The following is a 12517-nucleotide window of genomic DNA, read 5'->3' as shown; positions in this document are numbered from 1 at the left end:
TCGGCACCTCAGAAGAGGGGTCAAAGAACAAATAGTGCCGTAGCCCTCCGCAGAAAACAGTCTCATTCAGCGACACCGTGCCGTTGGGAAACGTAAAGCTCGTGCTATAACGTAAAAACACAAAGGAAACGGCATTGGTTGCGAAACGTTTTTGACGACAGCGGTCGGGTTACAACAGCGGGTGGTGACGACGACGGCGGTGACGTCATCCTCGAGAAACAGATCGCAACGCCGCGAGGTGGCGACGCAGGTATTTTCTTCTCTGTGGTCGAGTGCTAGGACTTTTTTGTGTCGGGAGTGCAGTGCGGTGCCGGGGGGGCTCTGTGAGCAGCGAGAATACGAAGAAAAAAGTGCTCTGCCGCTATCTTTGGCGATTCGTCGCGGCCGAGCAGGCAAGCCAGGCACCCCCGCATCTAAGGCCGAGTGGACAGAACCCGGCGAGCGACCGACTGCCCCCGCCCGCGCACCGCAGCAAGCGAACCGGAGCGATACCAGCGCAGTAAGCAGAGATGGCCCTGAAAAGAATAAAAAAGGAGCTCGAAGACCTGAAGCGCGACCCGCCGGCTCAGTGTTCGGCCGGCCCCGTGAACGACGACTTGTTCCACTGGCAGGCGACGATCATGGGACCTCCCGACAGTCCGTACCAGGGCGGCGTTTTCTTCCTGACCATCCACTTTCCGACGGACTACCCGTTCAAGCCGCCCAAGGTGGCGTTCACGACGCGCATCTACCACCCGAACATCAACAGCAACGGCAGCATCTGCCTCGACATCCTGCGCTCGCAGTGGTCACCGGCGTTGACCATCTCCAAAGTGCTGCTGTCCATCTGCTCGCTACTCTGCGACCCGAACCCGGACGACCCGTTGGTGCCCGAGATTGCACGCTCCTACAAGACCGATCGCGAAAAGTACAACGAACTGGCCCGGGAGTGGACGCGCAAATATGCCATGTGACCCGCCGATCACCTGCTTGCTGGCTTTGCTGCTCAGAGAGACTTTGTACAAACCCCAGGCAGCGGCTACGGGAAGAAGGCGAGCGCTTTTTGAGAGGAGCCGAGGAGAAAAAAAAGCCGGATGGAAAAGCAGCAGCACAGCAGTGGCTTTGTACCAAGGGTGGGCGAGGCAAAATATACACACACAGAAAGAAGAAGAAGAAAAAAAAAGTGTCCGAAATCGCGGGGCAGAGAGAAAAACGCTGCTGCCGACGCTGTTAGGCCTAACTCAAATTTAGCACTCCCCTTCTTCAGCTGCTCGTAATATTATTTTTCTTCTCTCTCTCTCTCCCCTTACTCTCTTTCTCGGGTCGTCACACTCTCTTAGAAAAAAAGAACGTCACCTTCGCCAAAACGGCCCCGTAGAAGTCAAAAGCCCATCCTTTTTATCTTCATTTCTATTATGCCCGCACGGCTGACCCAAACGCGCTCTTTATCATCAAAACTGCGTCGAAACTCCCCATCTTCACAGTTTCGTTTGTTGTTTCGGGCCTTGGTCTGTTTTAACTTGGTACATGCGGCGTTATGCTTGCCTACCTTGCGAAAAATCGGTGAACTGCCCGCGTTTTAGAAGCATTGGAATTGATTCACACCACCCTTAACAAATTGTCGCCGAATGAGTGGCCCGCGTTCTCTTTTTCTTTTCCCCACGCCCCGGTACTTTGTACGCGAGTTATATTTCCCAGCGTTTTTTCCTAGGAACCCGAGTTGTGTGTGTTTTCTCAAAAAGACACATTTTGTTCTCTTAGGACATTGTATTTTTGCTCATTTTGTTTCGTGTGCATGCACTGTTCTCACTGCCCGACATGTTGCCTAGAATTTTTTCTCGAAATTTTTTTTGCTTTGTCTCTAGAAGTGATACCGAGCTCTGTGTCCAACCGACGTTACCAGCGAGTGCGACGGTGACAGTGCTTTGTTCCGCGCTTTTTTCTTTTTTTTTCTGGAAAAAAGAAAATGGGCCGTCAAGATTGCAGTAGTGTGTCGTCACATCTCTGCTTGTCAGACGTGTAAACTTCTTGGAGCGTCCCAGCCGTATTCTCCCAATTCCCGCTGCCACTCTACGACCCCGGTTCCGAAGCCAGCCGTCCCATTTCCCGCACCACTGACAGCATCATTGATTCGGCAACGCTTGTTTTACTTGCCTCTCTGGCTGCGTCTTCGAGGCAGTCGTAAACCTGTTCTCTTGTCTTTTTTTTTTAATTACTTACATAAGTGCTGGATTATTAAAGTATTTTGTGTGTGAGGTACGGGATGGCGTTTTGAGTGCGTGCTATCGTCTACCCAAGGCACTGCAGCATGCACTGCTGCTTTTTGGAGTGCCTCGCGCATGCTGTGGGGACCGACAGTTCTCTAGTCCTAGTGCAGTGTGGTTACTGATACCAAGTTGAAAGAATCAGTTTGTGATGCGATGTGCAAAGCGCTTGAGTCATTGTAGTAGACTGGTGCACTTCTGCGTCTCGATTTGCCTACAGGTCACGCCGCTTGTGCGCGTTTTGCGACTGTGCAGTGGAAAACGTAGATGGGAGGCTCTTGTGACAGAAAAATCAGTATTAAGACTTGCACCAGTTTAAGTCCATCACTGCGCACCGAAAGTTGTGTCCGAAAAAGTAGTCCGGTCAGAATGCAGCTCCCGAGTTCAAAGCCTCACAACTTTGGGTTTGCCCGTTGGGTCTTGAAGTTTTGGTTGCGCACGTTACCGTTCTCGGTTTTGGTGTTTTTATTGCCTTGGCACTGTCGCATAGCAACAATGCATGGCGCGATTTTTGTATTTCATTGTGTCTTGCCTTCTGTTTAAACTTGCAGGATTCGAGCCTTTTAGGAAACTCAGTGACACTATTGAATGTCGTGAAGTTGCAGAGCCACTGGGCCGCCGATGAGAACGGTCTCAACATGCGCGACTGGGGTGTCGTTGGGCAACTTTCGATGCTGCCGAGACTTGTAGAGATCGAGAGGTACAGTTATTACTCCATTCAGCTTCGTGCTAGTTGAGGTGGGAAAGTGCACCGAGGGGCTCGGCAAAAGTTTTGCTCTAATGCCCGGTGACATTGAAATATTTTTACAGCAGCTACACTTTTGTCACGCATTTTGCGCTTATAATTATAAGAATGTCTGGCTTCTAAATCGAGAACCAAAGTGCATTATGAACATTTCGCCTGCGCCCAACTTTAAAGGAGAAATCAATTTGTCGAATCTCGTTTTCTTTAATTATATGTATGTAAGACTTTGCAGCAGCTTGATTACGTTTTGCTCCTTCAAAGCTGATGACTGCCATAGCCTATTACGTGTAGAGAACTGTGAGAATAAATTCTCAAGATGGTGAACACGCAGTGAGAGCAATTTTTAACGAGTTATTATACTTGTTTAGTTAGTGGCAAGAAGCCATGTAAGGTGTTCTAGGCATTACAGTGTCCGCTGCGGCGCTTGTGTGACATCTTGCACGCACAAAAGATGACCACAAGTTTGTCTTAGGTGTACCAGGGTTAATGAAAAGAAGTCGCAAGCTTGCTACAGCATGTGTAGAAGAGCTCAAACACGAGTGCTTGTATTTTGTCGCCTGCCTTACGTCCCATTCTTTGGACTGTTACATTAGACAAGTACAACCTGTCGGCTTAAACGAAAGTGCTTAGGTTGTTGTGTGCACGTACCGCTGCTCTTTCAGTATAATTACTCGAGGAAATGATGAAATAAGGTTGGGCACTTGCTGTTCAAACAACTGCAGTTGATGTGCTTGAGAACCTCGTTCGGTAACAGCTTCCATAGTGCTGTGTTTACTGATCAATCCTCCTTCATAGTTTCACTTTATAGCAATTACTTCACTTCTTCACTTCACTTTTATTTCCTTAAAGGCCCCCTCTTAGTGTTAGTTACAATTACAGGCATCTGTCAGCTGATGTCTGACAGTGGTCAGGTTAATTGGGCATAATGGCTTTTCCCAGAGTTTTGGCATTCTTCTTGGTTTATGTAGGGGCCCCCCCACGGCGGTCTAGTGGTTGTGGCGCTCGACTGCTGACCCGAAGGTCGCGGGATCGAATCCCGCCTGCGGCGGCTGCATTTTCAGTGGAGGTGAAAATGCTTGAGGCCTGTGTATTTAGATTTAGGTGCACGTTAAAGAACCCCAGGTGGTCGAAATTTCCAGAGCCCTCCACTACGGTGTCTCTCGTAATCATATCGTGGTTTTGGGATGTTAAACCCCAGATATTGTTATTATTGGTTTATGTAAGTTATATGAAACACTATATCAGCTCGTTTACCTTCATTTGGTGCTTCGCAGGGTTTTTTTGCTTGTACTTGGAGAAGCTTGTTGTACATGCTCCAACAGGCTACAGCGTAGCCGTGGTCTTGAAGTCGTGGGGTTCAATTCCTTTCTGTGACAACCGCAGCATTATGATAAGACGAGTGCACATATTGCCTGGCATGTCTGAATGGCGTAACACGGGCGCTTTCCTGTGATGGTATCAGTATAGCTCGAACGTTGCTCTTGATTGTGCTTGTCTCCCAGGTGGTCGAAATTTCCGGAGCCCTCCACTACGGCGTCTCTCATAATCAAATCGTGGTTTTGGGACGTTAAACCCCAGATATTATTATTATATGATTGTGCTTGTCAATCTGGCAAGTTTTCTAGGCGATAATGAACAGTAACGCACAGTTCCAACAACGTGAAATGAGCATAGACTATCCAAAGCTGAGTGGGGGGGACAAGCTAACACACTTTACGTGTGCAGCGCTTATGGACTCAGACGCACCATTTTAAGGCGCATCAATGTAATGCATGTAGTCTCCTTTCCACCGTCTTCATTTCGTGGCCTGTCATCATAATATTGGTTCACACGTTTTCATTAGGGCCAACGCCATCTTTTGTACAGAGATCCTTAGCTACGTGACATGGTTACCTCAATTCGTTGCGCTTATCATTTGTGATGCTTGAAGTTCTGATGTCTCATTTCGATCCTTTAGCATCGTACATTTGTGAGCCACTGTTTTGAGGCCATTCGTCTTGGGGCTGAGAATTCAAGCCAGAGATTGAGTGTTGGAATGTTTCGACGCTGCTATGTCTGCTGATATCACGTCGTTCTGCCAAAAATTTTTGTGAACTTTTAGGTGCTGCCATGGTGTCCAAAGCTTCTGTTCGCAGCCCAGTGTTTTAGCGAAGTGTGTTCCTTGCACGGATACAGCCTGCCGACAATTGTGCATTTCCTCTAAACATAAAGTGTAGAGGAAACAATAACTATAAAATGGCTTTGAAGCGCTAAAATGTTCCTATGGTGCCCCATAAATCGATGCTCTCGTATCGAAGCCCATCGAGCACCTTGGATTTGACTGCTGCTGGACCACACTCGTTGCGAAGGAGGTAAACGAAAATGCATGCATGCTGCATCTCTTTGCAAGTTGTAAAATGTGCAGTTTGCTCGTGTCATAACGTCAAGGCTCGTCATGTTGACTGCATCTGCGATAGTGGTCTAGGGGTTACGGTGTTCGACTGTTCACCTGAAAGTCGTGAAATCAAATCCCGGCTGCATTTTCGATGGAGGCGAAAATGCTTGAGGCCCGTGTACTTATTTTTAGGTGCACGTTGAAGAACTTCAGGTGGTCGAAATTTCTGGAACCCTCCACTACGGTGTCCCTCGTAATCTTATCGTAGTTTTGGGACATAAAACCCCAATTCTTATTACAATTATGTTGACGTCCCTGGTAAATTGTGGAGTGCTTGTCCATAGCAACAGAAGTGATGTGAAAGAAGGGAAAAACCTCAAGAGCTATAATTTGTGTTGTGCTGCTTTTGTGCAGATGGGTAACTAAGTCTACGCAGGATTTATTTGCATAGAGGCCTGTAATAATTGATGTACAATCAGAAGTGGTCATTCATTTTCGCGAAGGCTTTGGTTGGCACACTGCCTATGAATAATCCAGGGAATGGCAAAAATTGCCTGCCAAGGAGCTTTTGAAGAGTAGGCAAACACTCGTCGCAGAGAACAAAAACGGTTCAGTGACATTTCAAGACCCCTACGGGGCTGTTGATCACATTCACTGAAACAAGTTCGCCCGTGCCTCATATACATGGACACGGTGTAAAACGTTTGTTCTCTCTGGCTAGTGTTAACTATCAAGAACAAATTTGAGCCCTGGACATTGCGTTTCCCAGTTTTGTTAGAGGCTCAGTTTTACATGCACAAACGAGGCAGGCACACTAAATGTTTCCTCATAGCCATGTAATTGGCCGTATCATGCTTGTGAGAGTTGGAGCACAGATGCCTTAGTAAATTGGTGCAGAATTAAGTGTAGTCTCCAGAAAGCAGACCAACCCTTTGCGAAACGGCGTCCTCATTCAGAGCTACGAGTTGTTTTTGCCATTTATGTGCGCTGTTGGCAAGGAAGAGACCGCCAGCACTGAGCTAATCGTAAATTAAGCATTCTTGTTGCCTAAGGCTTCTTTATATCGCTTCTTGTTGAAATATTTTTGCTGCGCACGGTCGCTTTGCTGAAGGCAGTATACCATGTTTAACGAGACATTGGACATAACACGTGTCTGCAGGAATTTCGCTATTCTTTTTTAACCTTTTTAGGAATGCTCACTGCCGGCAGATAAATATCGCATGTAATTTGAGACTGACTGAACAATAATTAGATAATTACGTTGTCATAAAAATTAATTGCTGTAAAGTACACTAATTTATTCTAACACTACCACTTGCTTTATATTTGGTCTCCGGAACCTTGGCATCAAGTTATGTTAATTTTGCACATTTATAGGCAATCAGTCATAATTTTTGTCTCAAAAAGCTAAAGACGTTTCTGTCCACATGCCGACACTTCGGCTTTTGGACTTTGCCAGCGGTTAGTTGGCTCTGAACTCGTTGCCTTCATTTACTAAATGTCTGCTGTTTTTTTAAAATGCTAAGTATGCGCACATACTTGTGACAGAAACATTTACAAGTCTCTCTAAGTATTGATTGGTTGTTTTGTAACTCTCGGATTGTTGCACACAGCGATAACTAAGCATTGTTATGCAGCAGACAATGTAGTAGTATAGTTCCGGGATCGTTTAAACTGTGGGAGCGAGTTTGTTGCCGAGATCAAGCTTGGCTGCTTTGTTGAAGAAGCAAAGCTAAGCTATTCAGCAAAGCTAGTTGCTTTGTTGAATGAGCTTAGAAACTTTGCAGGCATGTTATGAAGCAACTATATAGACGAATGTGTTGTAAGCTACAGGCCTCAAAGGAGCCGTTGCCCTGCTGATCTTCTTCACTACCTCTGGCTTCCTACAAAAGCACCTCTCCAATTGTTCCAGCAGCTAATTGTTTTCTAGCGTTCTCAAGTTCCTTACATTGCCACCGCCCTGCCCACAGGCGTGCAACGACACCTCGAATGACGTGTTCACCAGAATGGGGGCAGAGGAATTCGTTGCACAGCCCCCTTATCTGGGGTTGTGGAAACAGGCTTTTGGGCCTGCCATCTTATCAGGCTGGGCGGGTCGGTGTAAGAGGGCGTGTGTACTTTTGTACCCACTTCTCACATGAGAAGTGGCAGATCAATGCCGGTTCTCGAATGTTCTCGTGCATTTGAACTTTAAAACCTGCTACGGAGGCTTACAGTGGCATTCTGCTGTTAAGGTTATCGATTCGTTCCCCAACCACTAAGAGCCTCCCTTCAACCGGGCAAAATGTAATGATGCCCGTGCACTTAGATTTAGATTTAGCGGCTTGCTGAATGACCCTTGGCGCTTTGATTTAATCTGTCAGCGCTGCTTTTCACAGCCACGGTGTTGATGGGGGATGTTGAAGTCTTTGAATTGATCCAATAACGTAACCAAACGTTATTTAAACTGCCTGCCTTATGTACACCTTCATTTTGCAGAAGGCAAGGTATCTTGCTTCTGAAAATTACAATGACATCCAGACTGGGGAGTGGGACCCTCGCTTGATGTTCTCATTTATATTTTTCACTCGCACACACATTCACCACGTCTATCTCTTCGTGCCTTTCACATAAAGGGGTGCAGTCAATTTGTTGCAAGTATTCTTCAAAACCTGCAAAGTCTAAAAAATGACAGCATGATATAGATACGAGACCTTCAGTTCTGGTCTTGCTGCTTTTAAGCCATCTGAATGTGCAACCAGTATATTAAAGGGACACTAAAGAGAAACAATGAATTGGTCTAGGTCGATAAATTGTGCTCTAAGAACTCTAACATCGTTAATTCCGCCATCATAGGTTTATTAATAGAGGAGAAAATCAAGTTCAAAGTTTCATTTTTAAATTTTGCACCGAAATCTCCCCACGTGGCATCGGAGATTTCAAGGTGTATTTATCATATTTTGGCACCATTGGCTCAACAAAATTACCCCAAACTTGGTATGTTAAGTCTATGGCCTCCTCAGAGGACAATGTACTTCATTTTTACCGATTAGGAACCACGTAGTCCCTAGTAGGCGCTGTCAAAACGTGACGTCACGACGAATGGTGCCGAGATTTCAAGGCGGCATCGCCACCCACATTTTGTTTTTGCATGTTTTCTCCCTTACTAAGCGTCTTCTATCAGCAAGCATGGTGTTTCTGGTTTCGTGAAAGAGTACTTTACTAAGATGAGAAAAATTGTTTTGCTCTTCAGTGTCCCTTTAATGTGAAGCTTTTTTAGTCAAACCTCACAGCCTTTGCCGACCACGGCTACCAGCACATGGTGTCACATTGCATAACTTACGTGCAGAAAATATAAGAATTCTGCGTCCATTCACAAAACCGAACCATGGCATCCTCACATCAGGTATTCCAACGTTCAAAAGATTGCTGGTAGTGATGTTGCTACAGGCAATATTGGCCTGGCAGATGTGGCTGGCAACAATGTTGTTACAAACCAGTGGGGCAGCTGCTTCTCAAAAAGGAAACAAAGCCGACAATTTGGTGCTAACACTTTCTTTGAAATGTATAATCATCAGGGTTGATTTAGTTTTCTAATAATAATGTTCATTAAGAGCAATTGTTTGTTCTAATTGGTGCCATAAATTCTAGCCTATGTTGAGATTTTTTAAGGTCTCATTTTATCTGCCACTAGCCCAGAGCGGGTATGCTGTGCCAGTCATCTTCAGAGCGTCATCAGCAGCTGGTGGTGTACTCTTTCTTACACCCAAAAAGAGGAGACCAGTGTGGCGTGTTCAGCAAGACGTTGTGATTGTGAATTGTTGCACAAGCCTGTAAATAACCACCAGTTCGTGCAACTTTTCCGAGAAATTGCTTTATTATTTGCGCCTTTTGCCAATGTTTATTTATTCACAACATCTTGCACACAAGTTGAAGGGCATTAAGGGGGTGTCGCATTTTAAACAGAGCAGGAAGAAAAGGCTGGCGTCTACCCACCCAAATACGCAGGTAACAAACTGACATGAATGGTCGTAAAGATGCGGAGTACAGGGAAACGTCAGTAAAGACACAAGAGCGTATTCAGGTTATTGGAAAGCGTTTGCTCTAATGTGCGAAGGCGAAAATGGTCTGTGCAGATGCCTCTGTCACGCCAACGCCAAGTAGTTCTAGCAGATTATTGCCATGTTGTGTAGTGTGTATGTGCGTAAAAAGCACTTCACAAAAGCATTGCATCAGTTTATAATCAATATTTAAGTATTTAAGTAATGTGTGTCGAGCAAGTTGATCTTCAGCTTCTATTTACGTACATTCTCATTAATATTTTCTGGTACCTAACGTTACTGTTTAAGGGTCCCAAGTCAAGATAGCCTAATGAGCATACAAAGAACTTGAGCAACGTTGACAAGTAATACAAAAGACAGTTTTATGGCACTATAATGCTAATACGTCTCTGTGACATTTTTTTATGCCATTCATGGGTTTGAATAATGTGCTAGTTAGCCCAGCAGAAAGGTTTATTCGATTACTTGATTATCCTGTTTCGTTATTGGAAGAACAGATGCCCTTTTCCTTATGCCACCATGGTAGTGCTAAAGACACCACTAATGCGAGCACATCCCTGTGCATGCTGCAGTTTAAACAGGCCCTCTAAGCCTAAGCAAGCCATAGAGCTGAGCTAGTTGGCGCCCTTGACGTGTGTAATAGCTTGACAAAGGGAAGTGTGGACTCGGACGTAATGAAAAGTCTGACAAGACCATTAGACTGTAGCTACCGAGGCCAGACTTACGAGGCAGAGGTTCTAATTTTGCATCCGTTTTTCAACCCTTACTGAGGAGGCTTGCTGCACCAAACGTTCTCAGTAAGGGTTTGTTCTCAAACACATTTTGTTGCACGGTACTTATTTTAGACTTGAGGAGTTGAGGAGGTCTCCAGTGCATTGCACTCACCCATTCGGACTCCATAACACATTTAGAATCCATAGAGTCCATCTTGCCAACTATTCCATGTGGAGGAGACACTGGTATTCTGAACCAAAATATCGCCAGAAAAAAAAAGACTTTCCGAAACATTTTTTTACAATCTAGTTGTTCAAGAGAGTCTACTGTTGCAGTACTAATGCATTCTGATGAATATTTGTCTTTGTTATTGCACTCTAAATGAAGTCAGCTTCATCATTGTTTTCGCTCACCAACAGCCCCTGAAAAAGAAGCACTTTTCTCCTGTACGCTATGCTGTTGCCCATACTGTCTTTTTATGTTGTGGTCAGATTTCGATGATTATTGTTGCAATTGAAAGCTTATGAGTGCCTACCCACGGTAAAACTAATAAATGATAATACCTTTTACAAAACAGTATTTTGTTTGGCGACACAACTGACCAAAACTCTGGAGTTCCCGACCACCACATTACACATGGCAGTAACTTTTACTGAATGCTAAAAATACAGTGATGGTCTAGTTGTGATCCCCGATTACTTTAGAATATGCCGTGTGAATTTTTCTAGGATATTCAATAATAAAGTGCAGAAATGTTGGGCAAATCAATTTTTCATAATATATTATCTCGAAAACTACTTCAAATAAAAAAAAAATGAATGGCATATCTGCTTTGAGCAGGCTAAGTATACCTTGCCTGAAAATTTAATTTGCGCATTGATAAAAATAATTTTTTTTAAAGACCAGTCTGTACCCTTAAAGCAGGTGGCACAGCCAAGGCCTGCATCAGCCATTTGATTGGATTTGATTTTATTGATTCATCACAATACATGTGATCGGAGGCGAAGGGAAAAGCCATTTGAATGGCTTGAGGGAGTCCTTCGCCCCCGTACAAAGACAGCAGCTCAGTTACAAGCATGTTCTTGATAGTGTTAACACAAAAATTTGTAATGAATCATGTTTAGCAAAATGTGAATGGAAACGAACCACCAAAATATGCATCGATTGTTACAGAACGTCTTGCATTTTTATACATCCTGTTTAGATCTGCGTGATAGACCAACACAACACTTCATCACTACTATAGTATTGCATTAGTGATAGTTTAAGTGTTTATTTATATAAAGTCAAACAATTTTAGACGAAGGGCTTAAGTTAAGAAAAAATCATACAATTCAGACAATTTTACATCGTGAACATCAATTTGTTTATTCTTGTAATCATTTAATAAACGCGGAAGCTTATTACGAACCATTTGCCGACCGTAACCAGTTCGACAACGCGGAACATTCCATGTCCCCGTTGTTCGTATATTATATGATGGTTCTTTCGGACGCAACTTTACTAATCCCATGAAAAGAGAATCCTGGCGCTCGCAATGTATTCGATATTCACGGAGCAATCTATACACGTATATGTCTTGTGTTTTTATATTTTGAATCTTCTAAATAGCTCTTCAGAAGGATGCACAGCTGGTACATTTGCAATTTATTCTCAAAAATCTTTTCTGCATAAGTAATAGCCGCAAGAGGTTCGATTCAGTAGTAGTCCCCAAACTAAATGGCAGTAGTTTAAATACGACGCGAAAACGGCTTTATAAATCAACAATTTCACTGGTTTAGGGATTAGATAGCGGTTTCGACTCACAATACCAGTTATCGCACCTAACTTTTGTAATACTGCATTTACGTGCTCATCCCACTGCAGTGGTTTTGAGAAATGCACACCAAGTACCTTACTAGGTTCAACCAACTCTATCTCTGAGCCACGATAAATAAGGTTGTCTTTTGCAGAAACCTGCCTGCCAATGGAATGAAAAACCACGGCCTTCGTCTTTTTTGTATTTATTTTTAACTGGTTATTGGCTGCCCATGTGCTTAATTCTTCTAACACGAGGTTAGCTTTGTGAAAAGATATTCATCTGATGGAGACGAAATAAGTATGCCGGCGTTGTCAGCGTAAATTACAAATTTGACATCCGAAGAAATGTAGACTACTATATCATTTATGTACAAATTAAAAATCAAAGGTCCGAAAATGCTGCCCTGCGGCACTCCTGAGATTATTTTCGTTCTCTCTGATACCGTTTCGTTCATGGAGACAAACTGACGTCTTTCTGAAAGGTAGCTTTTTAATAGCGTTAGGGGAAGCCCACGAATGCTATAGTGATCAAGTTTATGAAACAAAATTTCATGATTTATGTAGTCAAAGGCTTGCGTGAAATTGACGAAAATACCGAGGA

At 44.1% G+C, this 12517-nt stretch overlaps 1 protein-coding gene across 1 annotated transcript; it reads left to right on the top strand.

Moving 5' to 3' along the window:
- Positions 1 to 271: 271 nt before the first annotated feature.
- On the top strand, positions 272 to 2239 carry LOC119376684 (ubiquitin-conjugating enzyme E2-17 kDa). The gene has a single exon (XM_037646435.2). The coding sequence runs from the start codon at positions 510 to 512 to the stop codon at positions 951 to 953; it is 444 nt and encodes a 147-aa protein (XP_037502363.1). The 5' UTR covers positions 272 to 509; the 3' UTR covers positions 954 to 2239.
- The last annotated feature ends 10278 nt before the right edge of the window (positions 2240 to 12517 follow it).

This window comes from Rhipicephalus sanguineus, unplaced genomic scaffold, assembly GCF_013339695.2.
Source record: "Rhipicephalus sanguineus isolate Rsan-2018 unplaced genomic scaffold, BIME_Rsan_1.4 Seq190, whole genome shotgun sequence".
Lineage (NCBI taxonomy): Eukaryota > Metazoa > Arthropoda > Arachnida > Ixodida > Ixodidae > Rhipicephalus > Rhipicephalus sanguineus.
Note: the sequence above shows the minus strand (reverse complement) of the source record. Positions and strands in the feature narration are given on the sequence as shown.

Coding starts and splice junctions, on each gene's coding strand:
- LOC119376684 (XM_037646435.2), top strand. CDS start 510: ATGGCCCTGAAAAGAATAAAAAAGGAGCTCGAAGACCTGAAGCGCGAC.